At 40.0% G+C, this 15,785-nt stretch overlaps 1 protein-coding gene across 1 annotated transcript in view; it reads left to right on the top strand.

The window, feature by feature from the left end:
- The window catches only part of NBAS (NBAS subunit of NRZ tethering complex), a 975,710-nt gene that overhangs the window by 291,715 nt on the left and 668,210 nt on the right, over positions 1 to 15,785 (top strand). The window contains exons 23-24 of the mRNA XM_040348578.1: positions 12,086 to 12,239; positions 14,212 to 14,397. Of these exons, the coding sequence (XP_040204512.1) occupies positions 12,086 to 12,239; positions 14,212 to 14,397 (340 nt within the window). The remainder of the gene's footprint in view (positions 1 to 12,085; positions 12,240 to 14,211; positions 14,398 to 15,785) is intronic.

Here is a 15,785-nt window from a genome sequence, read left to right as displayed (position 1 = left end):
CCTCGGCAGCTCCGCAGAGTGGAGGCCCGAGGGGATCCCGATGATTCTAATCGCTCCAGACTGGCCTCGACATCCTTGGTACGCCAATCTCGTGTGCCTGGTGGCGGATGCACCCTGGCGGCTGCCAATGCAGGGGGACCCTCTGTCTCAAGGTCCCATTCTTCATCCTGCTTTACAGTCGTTGGCTTTAACGGCATGGCTATTGAAAGCCAGGTGCTAAGGGACCGGGTCTTTCCGACTCAGTCATTTCAACCATGCTGAGGGCATGGAAGTCTTCTTTCTGGAAGATCTATCATCGCACCTGGAAGGCCTGCCTCTTTGTGCGAAGAGATGGGGTGGCGTCCATGGATCTATTCGATTTCCAGGGTCGTGCTGTTTTTACAGCGTGGAGTGGATCAGAAACTTGCCTTAAGCACCATTAAGGGACAGATTTCAGCCTTGGCTGTGTGCTTTCAGCGGCCTTTGGCGGCCCATTCTCTGGTGGGTACCTTTGTGCAGGGGGTTCATCATATACTTCCCCCTCCTAAACCACCTCTTCCTCCATGGGATCTGAATTTGGTGCTCACGGTTCTTCAAGAACCTCCCTTTGAAAACATCAGAGAGATTCCTCTCTTGACACTATCTCAGAGGGTGGTCTTTTTAGTGGACATTACTTCTGTCAGATGTGTTTCTGAATTGGCAGCCTTGTTTTGCAAGTCACCATACTTGGTCCCCCATAAGAATAAGGCGGTTTTGCACCCGCAACCTTACTTTCTTACGAAGGTGGTTTCGGCCTTTGACCTTAACGAGGACATTGTACTTCCATCCTTGTGTCCTCGGCTGACGCATCCGAAGGAGGTTGCGGTTCATACCTTGGACGTGGTACATGCTTTGCGGGTGTACTTGTCTGCTACGGCTCTGTTTCGGAGGTCTGACTCACTTTTTGTGTCGGTGTCTGGTCCACAAAAGGGCCTGGCGGTTTCGTCGGCCACCATTTCTCGTGGATCAGGCAGACCGTCATACAGGCCAATGCTCTTAAGGGGCGGGTGCCCCCCTTTCTGGTCATGGCACATTAAACCAGGGCAATTGGTGCTTCCTGGGCTTTCCGACATCAAGCATCTGTCTCACAGGTGTGTAAGGCGGCGACTTGGTCGTCCGTTCACACCTTTTCCTTCGGCCGCAAGGTTTTGCAGGCGGCTGTTCAAAGTTACACCTGCTCCGTTCAGGAGCTCTGCTTGTTTTGGGATGAAGTTGTTTGTTTTTACCGATACTGTTCCCACCCCTCGTTTTTTGACACTGCTTGGGGACGTCCCATATGTTAAGACTTGTGAAGGCTGTGTCTGTCCATGGACGATAAGAGAAAATAGTATTTTTTGTACTCACTGTAAAATCCTTTTCTCTGTCGTCCATGGACAGACAGAGCACCCACCCCTCCTTTTCAGGTTTGTACTGCTTGTTACGAACTGAGGCTGCATGCTGCAGGGAGGAGGGTTATGTCTGGAGGGACCGCCCCCTAGGCGGATGTGTTCAACTCTGTTAAAGTAACATGTATTTAAATATCTAACATGTTCTGCCTAGTCCTCTCCTATGAACAGGAACATAACCCATATGTCAAGACTTGTGAAGGCTGTGTCTGTCCATGGATGACAGAGAAAAGGATTTTACGGTGAGTACAAAAAAAAATATTTTTTCTCTTGGTGTCAGGAAAACTTATCAGAAGTGCAGATAACAGAAGAATGAGTTTACAGACAGAAATTACACTTTACTACTATAGAGGAATATTAGAACAATAGTGCAGCACTAAACGATATGCACAATGATTAAAAAGCACAAAAAGTGAAATGTGAACAAACTGTGAATAAAGTCTGTATAAAGGCCTCATAAACAAAAATGTATATAAAGTCAGTGTGAAGACCCTAAAAACAAACAAGAAATTTTAAATTATATAAAGTCCGTGTAGGATCCTATATCACACTTATTCTGAATTGGCTGCAAAGACTATGAATGTGGTTTTCAGTAGCACATGGCGCTCATTGCCCTGAAGAGATTATCCATACCAAATCACCTTTCCACATAGCTTACTCAGTCACAACTCACATGAAAGAAGATCTGGCAATGTTTATTCGTCGAATGATCCGTAGAATGTAAGTTACAACAGGTAAAAGAACGATTCTTCCATGCAGGTATAGAAGATACACACAGGTCACACGAATTACAGCATTAAAATGACTGATATAGAAAAGAGGGGGAGGAGAAACTGAGCAGCATGGTAACTACGGAATGCCACAAGAGACAAACTAGATAGACATTAAAGAGACAGTACATAATAAAAAAAAATATCATGCAACATGACAACACTGAATGTGACACTAGATTGATAAAATGGTGCAGTGCACTTGGAATTCCATAGAAACAGTGATTGATAAAATCATTGACATGATGGTTGAATATACAGTTGTCTGAAGGGATCAACAAGGCATCATATGGAAGAGGTAAGTATAGTAGGGTACTCTTACCGGAGGGTGTGGACTTAGCTGTTTTTAGGACAGTAAGTTGCATGAGCGTGGTGGTCTCAGCGGACCTGAATCTCTGCGTAGAAGAACTCCCCAGATGGCGATGGCTGAATACGTCAGATAAGACGAGTATCACCGATCACAGGAACAGGGTAGATGTAACTTCAATAGCAGGACATGAATTGAAGGCCTCAGTATGTTAATAGGGCAAAATGGAAAAAATGCAAAAAGAAAAAAAGATGCTTCAAATGGTGCAGGTCAAAGGGAGCTGCGGTGGCTCAACGCGATTGGCACTGCGCTGACAAGCCATTCACCTCTGCAGCTAGGGGTTCGGATCCCGGTCTCGGCTACATGTGAATTGAGTTTGGTGGTCTCAGCCCGGCTCCCGGTGGGTGTGCTATGCGAGGTAAGCCTGCCCTTAGTACGCCCACCCCCCTTCCACAAAAACCACCACACTTACACGCACTCGAAATTGGGTTAACATGCACGCACTTTGACCACGCGGTCAGCGAAGGACTAACGGGGCTGGTTGAGCGGGCAAATCCTCTCGCTCCCTTATAGGGAGTCCCCATTGCGCTTCAAAACGGAGCAGGTAGGGCGGGCTGTGTGGGAGGACCCCCTCACACACCCGCCATTGCCGCCCGGGGCATGGAGAAAGGTGGCAGATTGCCTCTGGGGGAGGCCTGCCTACTCCCAACTCCTGCAGTCTGGCTCCTCTCTCGAGTACACGCACAAAATACACTTTAAAAAAAAAAATAGAAAAAGGTGCAGGTCAAAACAAAACCGTGACAGGTTTTATTGGTATACTAAATATAAAAGTAAGATCATGTGAACAATACAAATAAAAGCAGTATGGGGTGCTATAATGCGAAACAGACGCGTTTCGGAAATATGGGAATATGCTTTGTTCATATATCATGTTGGAGGTTTACAACTATTTAATTTGCGTTATTTTTATTAAAGATTTATTTTTATTAAAGATGTATGCATTATTTTTGTTAAAGCAGCTCTTCAGCCTCCCCCCTTTTTTTTTCTTTTTTTTTAACTTCTGCTTACCTGATATTGCATTCTGCACAGTTCAGATACTCACCCACCCAGTGGATTCAGCGTTGTCCTGCTTGGATCCTCTTCTCAGCTGCCCCTTCTCAGTCCTGCGCCTCCATGTTCCTGTGTGACATCATAGGGAGGCTGCCAGCTCCTCCTTGTTCAGCCCTTGAGTCTCCCAATGATGCATCACTGGGCCCACCCTCCTCTTCCAATGTCAGGGAAGGGCCGTGCCTCCTGAAATATGTGACATGCATGTCTCAGGAAGCACAATGAGCATAGAGTACGTCATTCGCCTAGGCGGGTGACGTGCATGGGGGTATCTAGGCAGAACCCTTTTACTGGGGGGGAAATATAAAATAGTGCCTGATTTGTGTAGCAAACAGGAGGAGGGATGGATAGGAGTAAAACTTAAATTTAATTTAGAAGAATTCTTAGTTCTCCTGACATGAATATTCTTGTTCAGTCACTTCCTGTTATGAGGTGACAATTGTATTCCAACTGTGCTGCTTCATTGTCATCCGGTCACATGCATTCATAGTGGCAATTACAGTGATTAGGCATGTTCCAAAACACTAAAAAACAAATGTCGCCCAGATAGGGTATCCATCTGTTTGTTGGAGGTGGGCAGTGACACAGGCTACCGTGGCCCAGTCTTCACACTGGGTTCCATTAGAGATGGAAGACATAAGCAACTGACCAAACCATGCTGTTTTACTCAAAACAGATGGCTGTCTGAGGCCTGGTTCACACCTATGCATTTTTTTGTGCATTTTCAGTTTTGCAGAAACATACTACAGTCCATTTAACATTGCTTACTATGTATCTAGTTCACATCTATGCATTTTATTAAAAAAGGCCAGGGACTTATTTCTTGTTTTTGGTTCCATAGACTTTAATAGATCAAAAATGTGTTTTGAAAAACACAAAATGCACCTGCAATCAGCAAACTGCAACCTGCATAGGTGTGAATCAGGCCTGAATGTATTTTTAGTGTTTAATTATGTCAGGTGGATGTACTGTAAAGGCTGGAATTGGTTTTCACACTATTCTTCTGTACAGGCTATACACATTAATTTAGTTTCCACCTAAGAAGACAATGACACTCTTCTACAAATACTTACTCGATATAGATGGCAAACATCTGCTGCTTCCACTGCACAGCTTGGAAGATGTTGAGGGCTTTGTCCCTCCTAATGATCAGCATAAATATTCAAACTGAAGATTTTCCACTTGTGTTGTATGTTTCAGTGGATGCCTGCCACTTGGCTAATGCTATGCCCTGTATTCTCTATAGATACAGAAAAAGTGTTCAGTGTTTGAATAAAGCTAATAATAAAGAAAATCTACTTGGCTTTCTTTCTCTGGCATGTATAATGTAGCCAGAAAATATGCAGGTGCTGTTGTTTTGTTGTTTAAAATAATACTTTGCCTGACATACACTTTCCCATTAGGCAGTTTATTTACTGGGATTCTGCCATTCTAATTTATTTAGTAACATTATGTCCGCAGGACAAACAGGGACTTAAAATAGAATTCATAGCTTATAAATGGAAGACAAAAGGGGAGGGCAAGAGGTCACATTTCATGGGATTTTAACGGTGTCAAAGGTATATAGAATGACCAGATACTGATCAACACAGAAATATAGAAAATTAGAAAAAAAATAAAACATTTTATTCACAAAATTGATAAAAACGTGAGACAGTACATATCCAACTGATTTAGTTGTTCCTAAGAGAGTACATGTATAAGACTATTTTTCTCGACATGTTTTGCTCCCAAAAGAGCTTCTTCAGGAGATGAATTTATGGCGTTTTAATGTACTGGTAATAAAGAAAGAATATGAGCACTCATGTAAATACATAAAAAAAAACACATTTAAGTGTGTGTGTGTGTGTGTGTGTGTATATATATATATATATATATATATATATATATATATATATATATATATATATATATATATATATATATATATAATATAATATAATATAATATAATTTCATAGGCATCCATACATGGATTTGAATGCAAAGACATATAAACAGAATCAAGAAATCAAACCATAGGGATATACTAGAAATAGTTGAATTTTGTTGCATTTTATAGAGATTGAATGGTGCGATCAGCTTCTTACCAGTAATCGATAATGTTTAAAGTACTTGTCAATCTGATTAATTAAAAACGCATGGAAGATGTGCCAAAAAAATTCAACCCCACAGAGATGAGGGTCTCACACAATCCTGTAGATGGGAAAGAAAAAACAAGAGCCGGGTGTCTCCACAAGAAAGCTTATAAATGGTTTTTGCAAAATTTTTAAAACTTCAGTAGGCCATAGATAATGCTATGTTCTTGCCTGCAACCACAGGCTGCAGGAGAGCACATTGCTCAACACTGTCGGTGTTGATGGGGGAATCCATCCCTCCCGCAGAGCTATTGTTTTCTCCCTGCAAGGGCGTGGGGAGCCATCCCTGCCAAAAGAACACAGTGATTTTTGCTAGTGGCTATAGCCACTGCCGATAATTGCATGTACAAATCCGACATGCTGGTTGTCTTGGGTACATCAAGCCTGCCCATAGATGGTTTAAACCTTGGCCGGTCCCTGCTGAAACAGCCGGTAAAAGAATTATGAAAAGCAGGGCATCACTCATGGCAGAGTGGACCTAGCATTACATTTTTACACTTTTGAACTGAATTAAAGAGGAAGTAAACCCTGATGGTTTACTTCCTCTTTGTTTCCCTGCAAAGGTAAACCATAATGGGCTACTTACTATGCATCGCATAATAGCCCATTATGTGTCATTTACCTGCAAGAGAAGCCTGCAATGTCCCCGTCTTCCTCGCTAATAGCGAGCGTCCATCTTCACCCCTCTTCTTCCGGGGGCCCCAAACTCCAGCTCTGTGACTGGCCGGAGTCGCGTGACGTCACTCCCATGCATGCCCGCAGGAGCCGCCTTTAGCGGCATGATCCCATTCACAAAACGGCACGCTCAGTGCGCCTGCGCCATTATCTACGACGCGCATGCGCCGTAGACATTGGTGCTGTAATTTTTTGCAAATGTCTCCTAAACCGTGTAGGTTTAGGAGATATTTGTTGCACCTACAGGTAAGCCTTAATCTAGGCTTACCTGTAGGTATAAGTGGTCTGTAAGGGTTTACAACCACTTTAACATTGCAGTGCATAGCTGCATTGCCATATTTATATTTTAATTTGAGTAAAAATGGCCTCTTTCTTTCCATTAAAAAAAGTTGCTTCAGAGCTCATATTTTAGATATTATTGTGTTGCGCTGATAATCAAGTAAAAAATTGCATACATATATATATACACCATATACATAAATAAGAACCCCCTACACCTCAAATCAGGGAGGTATATGTGCAAAAGATAAAAAAAAAACCACTCAAAAACTATAATGTGAAAAAATTCAAATAGAACCAGCAAAAATAGTTCATGGAAAAAACACAGTTCAGTACATAGGCTAATAGGAGACAGGTGTGAGATCCACAGTCCTTTGGTGTGCAGCTGTCATTATAGCAAAAAAAATAAATAAAAAAAATATAAAAATATAAAAAATAAAACCTTTTCCTTCTGGACTCCCCGATTAACACAGGATATCAGATGTTAATCGGGGAGTCCAGAAGGAAAAGGTTTTATTTTTTATATTTTTTTTATTTATTTTTTTTGCTATAATGACAGCTGCACACCAAAGGACTGTGGATCTCACACCTGTCTCCTATTAGCCTATGTACTGAACTGTGTTTTTTCCATGAACTATTTTTGCTGGTTCTATTTGAATTTTTTCACATTATAGTTTTTGAGTGGTTTTTGTTTATCTTTTGCACATATACCTCCCTGATTTGAGGTGTAGGGGGTTCTTATTTATGTATATGGTGTATATATATATGTATGCAATTTTTTACTTGATTATCAGCGCAACACAATATTTTTTTATTTATTCACTTTGGTTTTGTGCACCTCACGTGTCTGCAGCTTATCTTTAGTATTTTATATGGTTTTAGTAATAGCGCTGTAGTACCTTTTTACATGTTATACTTAACTGCCCTGTTGCAGTGGATTTGCACAGAGCTGCCCAGATCTTCCTCTTCTTGGGTCCCTCTTCTGTGATCCTGGCCCCTCCCTTCTATTCAGTGCCCCCACAGCAAGCAGCTTGCTATGGGGGCACCCGAGCTAAGTCACATCCAGTCACATCCATTCAGACATGGACCCCCTCCCCCGACCCCACCACTCTCTTCCCTGATTGGCTAGCTGACTTTGACAGCCGCAGGAGAACCAATGGAGCCTCTGCTGTGTCCCAGCAACTCGGGAAAGAATCTTGGACGGCTGAGACATTCGTGGACATAGTTGGACAGAGAGGGACCTCAGGTAAATATTAGAGGTGCTGCTGCACACAGAAGGCTTTTTATCAATGCATAGAATGTATTAAGATAAAAACCCTTCTGCCTTTACAACCCCTTTAACACCAGAAAAGTACTGCAGAAGTTTCATTGAATTCTCCCGCAACGTTTTTAATACATTTAACACAGTGATACAATTACTTACATCAGTTTGGTAATACTCCTTTCTGTTCATCCACATCATCATTTGCTTTTGCAGCTGTTTTAAGGCCAATATTATTATCCACAATTGCTATTTCCCATGGAACATTTTTGCCTCCCCGAATATGAATACAATAATCTTTTAAGTCCACTTTACCCAATAATAAGTACTACTGGGTGCCCTACAATCTTTCCTGGACTTCAGTGAAAATGTCACCAGTAGGAAGATACTAGTGAAGAAATCGCAATTTCTCCAGTTGTATAACTGAAAACCTGCAATGTATTTTTTTTTTATTCTTCAGTTTAGATATGCTTTAGTTTTTTTTTTTTTATCATGTGACAAACTACTTAGAAAAAAAGAAATATTCTGTAAAAAAAAAAAAAAAAAATTGATGAGTTTTTTCATTGGTAACTTTGCCTTGTTTCATTGTGAAAAACAATTCAGTTATTCTTTTCAGGCATTTCTATAAAAAAGTGGTACACAATTTCTTGTTTTCGTAAAAAGGTAGCCCTGGCCACAAAGAGTGTTATATTCTCCAGAAACAATACCTGCACTGAAAATCTATACTACATCCTGTAATCATTAATGGATACATGGCCTTGAGGACTTGTCCAGCAGCCTTGCATTCCCTTCTCTGTGCAGATAATATCAAATGGTGTACATAGAATAAGAATTACCAGACACCTTGGCTTCCTACAAGGACAAAGGATTTATGGAAATGGCATACAGGGAAAGCACCTTAAAATAGAACCTAGGTTAGACTAAGCATTTGATTTTCCTTATATTCTAAAACCAAAATATCATTGGAGCTGCAAGGAATAATACATATTGAAGGGAATTTCATTTTTAAATTTCTCTTGTGTTTATAGCTACACTTTACTATTTTCATGAAAACCTTTCAATAGTAACAGCTGAACTGCTTAACCAGTGTTTAATGTGCTAAAATAACCAGTGTGAACAGTGACATACAAGGGGGCTCAGAAAGACCCATCGGGGCCATTTGTAACACATTCATTGTTTTTCCTATTTTTTCAAAAGACACACATGTGTTGAGAAACAACGTTTAAAAGTTAGCAGTTATAGTTAATAAGAAATGTTCTGAAAAATACATGTGTGTTTAATTCATAAGCTAATACTGCGCTGCCAAACACTTGATGATATCAATTTTTAACGGTGTATATATAGAGCTGCTGCTACCACCTAAGTGTGTTCCCACGTGTGTTTAGTGATACGTTAAAATGTGCTGCTCCTATTACTTAACAAATAAATGATAAAAGTGACATTAGTTGTGCATTCTTATACACTATATAAACCAATGAACAATTACATACATAAATAATCAATACACATGATGCATCAAAATATTCTGTGACATAGATAATATACTATAAATAAGCAATTAAACTGCATAAGCCACCATTCCACGTGATGCATAAAAAAAAATCTGTGAAAAGAATAATAATAATAAAAAAAATATATACATCCAACATTCAAAGTACCGTGTAGACGTGCCAAAGTCCATTTAGTATACACTATCCAATAATATCTTCATTAGACACAAGTTGGCATGCATTTCACTATTGTGCTATAGTGCCCACCGCTTTAGTGCTCCCACTGTTTGTGAAATTCCTGCTCGCCTTCGTTTTTGCCCATAATATGAAACAGGTCTCAAGTGCTTTATAGTGATTTATCCTTGCAAATCTGCCTTCTGTGGGTTTGTAGCTACTTTGTGTGTAGGGTGTTTTCAAGGGATATGACTTCCCAGCTTCCATTCAGAATTAATGATCAAATATATAGTCATAGGAGAATACTGCTTAAAATACCCAGCTTCTTTATTAATAAAAAACGTACTCACAAACAATCTGTAATGTAGGGCAGTAATAGGCAAGTGAAAGGGACAGAGAATCACTGTTCACACTCTACTTCCGGTTTCGCTCTGATTGAAAGTGATGTCACCTAGCTCTGCCCAATGTGTTGCATCACAAATCACGTGACTTCTTCAGGGTAAAGTAAAAAATATTCCAATTGCACACCTTCCAGGAAATGGCCAATAAGTAAAAGGGTGCTGAAACGATTACCGGCTGGGAACCGGAAAGCAAATCATATACACATATTCGCCAGCACACCAAGGATCATTTAAAAAAACGTCCAAAAATGTAATGCATGTTAGCGATCCAGAAAAAGCAACGTTGCGAGGTCACGCAGGACCTCTTCGTCAGGCAAAAGATACAAATACAATACAGCAAACAAATATATATATATATATAGGAAACTGTCACCAATGAAATCATGTGACAGGGTAAAGACACACATTTTTGCAAAATAATAAAAAAACAAGTTAGCAGTTATAGGTAATAAGAAATATTCAGAAAAACACACTTCTGAGCACTTTAATAGTTTTTTTTTTATTAAATCTATTTTTTTTTTTGGTTCCTTTTACTATACCAGAATGTACCTCTTTTTGCATCTCATGGTCCTGGTAAAACAGGTAGCTGCAGGAGACTGACATTTTAAAGTTATATAGCAAGATAAATATGTTTCCAATTTATAAATGGAAATCCTCCTTTAACAGAATCATGACACTGTAATTTTATTGTTTAAAGAGTATTTTTATTGTAAACAATTCAAGATGTTTAGAGACAGAAGTCTAGTTACTTAGTTCAAGAATATTTTAATACCGTGAAACCTTAGGACCTGTTGGGATCATAGGCGTGCGCACAGGGTGTGCCAGGTGTGCCCAGGCACACCCTAATCACCCCGTGTAGCACAGATTCCCCCTACTGCCCTGGCTCCCCCCTCCTTCCCCTTGCAGCGCTTCTGGCTTCCCTACTCTCCTCTCCCTCTTGCTGTTGCTGCAGGAGTGTTTTAGGATGAGTGGGGGAAGGGGGCGTTAATTATGTAACTTAACTGCCCCTTCCCATTTCATCATGAGTGATCGGTAGTGTGTGTTTGAGCTTTGGGGTGCACACCCTAATGCAATAGGCTGCGCACACCTATGGTTGGGATAAATCTAAGTTGACATTGATATTTTGCCTGTTATTTTTTAATTTAAAATAAAACTTAATATGTTGTGGTTGGTGTGATTTTTTTTTTCCATTGTTAATAATTATGATTGGAGCTGCTTCCTTGTACAGAAACAATCCATGGAATTTACACGTTTAGCAAAATAAAGTAGATTTTGAAAATTTTAAGAACTTGCACCCTTCTTGAATGAATAACATTAAAATAAAGACAATTATTTAAAAATAAACATTCTAGTCTAGCAAGTTGCTCTGCAAGAAGTGTGCAGCGTTTCCCAATATACCAGGCCACCAACACATTTCATTGATGGTGGATTACACCTAAAGCTAACTGTACGATCTCCATACAAACTTCCTTTGACTTTCCAAAACTATGTCCTGCCAGGCACTGCCTTAACAATTTATTTTTTTGTATTAATTTAAGCAGCTCCTTAAACTGCATACAGTATATGGCCATAAATGTGTGGACCCCATGACCATCATAACTATACATACTAGATGGACATCCAAAACCATGAGCATTAATATGGGAAGACCTTCTGTGTTTTTTGGCAGTAAGTGGGAATTTGTACTGAGGCAGATACTATATGCACTGGGTACTGATGTTGGACAGGAAAACCTGGCTTTTGATCAGTGATTCATTTCCTCCCAAAAGGTTTTCAGTAGGGTGTCATGGCTCAGGGCAGGCCTCTTGAGTTCTTGCACACAACACTTCAAACTATGTTTTTATGGGCCTTCCGTTTTTGCACCAAATTCAAGAATTTGGAAGGGTGTCCACTTTCTTTAGGCCATATAGTGTTGTTTTTAGCATATATAAAGCAGAGTTGTATACCAAGATTACTGTTTGTTATTCTAGGCCAGAGACTGATATACATTGCTTTGCATTTTCTGTAAAACACTGAAGAATCAGCACTAAATAAATGAGTAAATTTAATAGCTGAACTTATATTGTTTTTTTTCATCTCAGGTTAAAGGTGGAGCCCATTTTAACAGATTTGGCTGAGTTTCTATATGATGAACAGCCTGAATTACTAGTTTACAGAACAGACAACTTATCAATTGATATAGTGAAAAACTGGTACTGGAATCGAGCGGAGGAGATTGAAAATTATTCCAGACAAGTAAGCATGCTTTCTATTAAGTGTGAGTTTTTTTATGTGGGATAAAACACAGCTCAAAACTGACCCAGTGCTTTGGATATGGTTGTGTATGGCCTCAGCCAGCGCTGCTCCAGCCACACCCCCTGACATGTTTTGCCCCGCCTACCAGGGCTTGGTAACAAAGGTATGCTCCAAGTCTACACGTGATCACAGTGACTTTTTTTTATGTCATAAATATGTTGAATACTGGTCTGCTATAACAAAAAAAAAGTGCCTGAAAAAAGTCCATGAAACTACTTCACATTCTGAATATTCCCGAAATGTGAACTGTCTCATTTTATGTATTTTTCAAGTGTAGACATTAGCATAGACCTAAATTCACAACAGTTCTGTCCAGTAGGAGCCTAAAGTCTAAGCTCCTCCTCCTTCGTCTACTTCTCCTCCTCCTTCTCCTCCTTCTCCTTCTCATCGTGGGAGAAATACAGCCTACCATAGTATTTTTGGGTTATGCATAGAAATTGGAGCACCCAGAGAAAACTTTCACAAATACAGAATAAACGAGTATCTGTTTATAGAGGTCTGGTGGAAATTGAAGCCATAAATCCAATGCTGTAAAGAAAAAGAATCTGCTTTCTGTTAAGCCACTACACCACGCTCTGCTGTAAATTTTGTAATAATCCACTGCTCTTGGAAATTCACTAAAAACAGTATCTTCTGATAACATATGTACAGTGACTTCTCATGCTGGAAGACACACCCATGGCCTATCTTCAGTGTTCTGGCTAAGGGAAGAACCCCCCCCCCCCCCCCACCGCCATTGCCCTTTCTTTTTACCAACTAGAGAACAGTAAACCTCCATTGCTTTGTATATATTTTCCAGATTTGGAGAATTATGACCCCCCCCTCCCCATTGTTGTATCTTTTCTCTAAGAACAGACCCACCTTTCCCATTTGGCTTTATTTTCTCCCAGCCCCCCTCCCTTTCTCCATCTTTTCCCTGTGGAATCATTTTGTGGCTTCTGCTTCATTCATTTTATTTTATTTTTTCTATTTTACACTTGGCAGATGAGAGTTTATTTCTCTTTCATTGAGTTTGTGTGAATGTTCTTTTGGAATGGGTGAAATGTTGGCAGGCACTGCATATGCATAATTTATATTCTCCGTATTAGAATATAATTACACTTACTGTCTGTACTTAATCTGCAACACTCCATTCCTTTTCTAATACGCCTGTCCTATTCTGCATAGAGGATCTGCGGCTTTATTTATTTCAATCTTCGGTACTGTGCCAGCATACTCTGCTGCCTTGTACAAGGAACATTAAACAAATTACATAGGTCCATGTTTCCAGAGCCTGCAATCCAATGTTACTGTCATACAGACCACATACGCTAAGGCTAATTTAATTGTAAGCTATTTAATTGGAACAGTGTATTTTTACTGAGCACATGTTTTGTGTCATTATTGCAGTGTTTACTACACTGTGTATCACAAATAATTGCCATTTTTTATTTTTATTTTTTAATACCATTTAATTTTAAAACTATTTCAGTTTTGGATTAACTAACACTTAAAATGATGGTCTACAGCAGGGGTAGGCAACCTGGGGCCCTTCAGCTGTTGTGGTACTACATTTACCATGAGACATTGCAAGGCTGGCAGTTACAATTATTCCCAGAGACATGATGGGACTTGGTAGTTCTGCAACAGCTGGAAGGCCCCAGGTTGCTTACCCTTGGTCTACAGGTCTTCTAGTAGAAACATTTAAGATTTTTCTATCTATTATAGCAAAAGTTGAGAATACTTTAATGATGTGAGAGGTGGTGAGTGTAATGGTGAAGAAGACTTATACAAAATATATCAGTGTAGTGGGAATCTTGTCTTAAAACCATATTTAGCATATACAATATTCTACATTTACACATAATACGTTTGTATATACAATATTTATACTGCCCAATATATGTTATTACTGCTCTCTTATTATGTGCAGGTAGATGGCGCCCTCTCCTTGGTACGTCTGGGAAAGGAGAAGATGATCCCAGGCTTGCAGCTACTGAGTGATGACTTGGTCACGTTGGAGACTCTTGTGTATGAAGCAGATTGTGATGTCTCATTAACTCTTAAAGATCTGCAGCAGATCAAGGACATCGACAAGCTGCGACTTCTTATGGAAAATGTATGTCTGCATTTGTGTTGTGCAATTTCAAAAGCAAGCTGTCATTTAGATTAAAAAAATGCTGGTAGGCTGAGTAGTCCTTTCAGAAGGTCTCTTGGTGGGACTGCAGCCTCTTGCCCTCTGTACTGTGTTATGTACCTTTCTCTGAGCTACATCTCTCTGCACATACAGTAAGGCTTTCTGTAGAGTGCCGGAGAGCCCCAATGGGAGAAATCCCACGCACAGACTTGGGCATCCGTACGGGAACCTAAGGCAGATGGGCAAATCATACTGTAAAAATGCACTGAAGCAGAAAAGAAAAGAAAAAAAGGGGGATTTTCCTGTGAATGGAAAATGGGAAATAGGACTCAGAAATATCTGCACATGCCTGAAGGAGATGATAATTTGCTACTTTTGCATGCGCCCAATCAAATCCTAAGGCCACCAGTCTGGGAAACAAATAAGGCCCCTGTGGTACCTTGAAGGCCTACAGGTGTTGGGTAATGTCACTGCAGTATTCCAACAGAGTCTCGGCAGAGTACAGCTTTATTTTGCATAGTGCAGTTGAGAATCCTTGACCTTCCAGATCAGCAAAAAGACAAATGAGTGGTCTGATATGTGAAAACTAGTTAGACAAGAGGCAAAGCTGAGGGATTACTCTTTGCCCCATGTGTATTTTCACAATAATTAAATGGGTCTGTCTTGTTTCCCCTGGATTTTTACAGAGTTCGAAAACCATTCACAGATTTCACGTACAATGTTTTCTTAGTGACATTATGAGGGTCAAGTATAAAACAAAATGGTTAACCATTTCAGCTATTGTATTTTATGACTGAATTTTAGAAATTCAAATTCATAATGCTGTTAACAGCTATAACATTGTTGTCCCCATGTCAGGTATGAGAACTGTGAAAGGACAGTTGCCTTGGCATTAGTCATAGTTGTTTAATGCTTCGTCTCACCAAATATTGTGCTTTGCTGTACCATTTTAGGATGTGCAGTGACTGTACAAATAACTTTAAAATATAGAAACAAGTTTAAAGTATATATAAGTATGTCTAAAACCAAAACAATATTTTTTTTAATATTGTATTTATAGCGCTGCACAAAGTGTCCTTTGTAATGTCCTGTCAGTTTCCTCTTCGCTCAAGGTGCCGATCCCTTGAGGAGCACGTCTCGTTTCACAATTGTACCAAACTTAGGCCACACTCTGTAAATGTCAACCCTGTCACATTGTGAAATATTCTGTTTCAGCTACAGTCCCCAACCAACGACCACACCTCTCTGTTGCGTTTCACCCTGATTATGCTTAGTCGTAAAAGTATTATTAAATCCAGTCTGGGTGAAATGCCTCAGAGGGGTGTGGGCAATGTAGCTGAAGACAGAATTTTCTCGGGGTTAACATTTAC

The sequence above is a fragment of the Rana temporaria genome, chromosome 4 (assembly GCF_905171775.1).
Source record: "Rana temporaria chromosome 4, aRanTem1.1, whole genome shotgun sequence".
Classification (NCBI taxonomy): Eukaryota; Metazoa; Chordata; class Amphibia; order Anura; family Ranidae; genus Rana; species Rana temporaria.
This window is presented reverse-complemented; position numbering and strand designations above follow the sequence as displayed.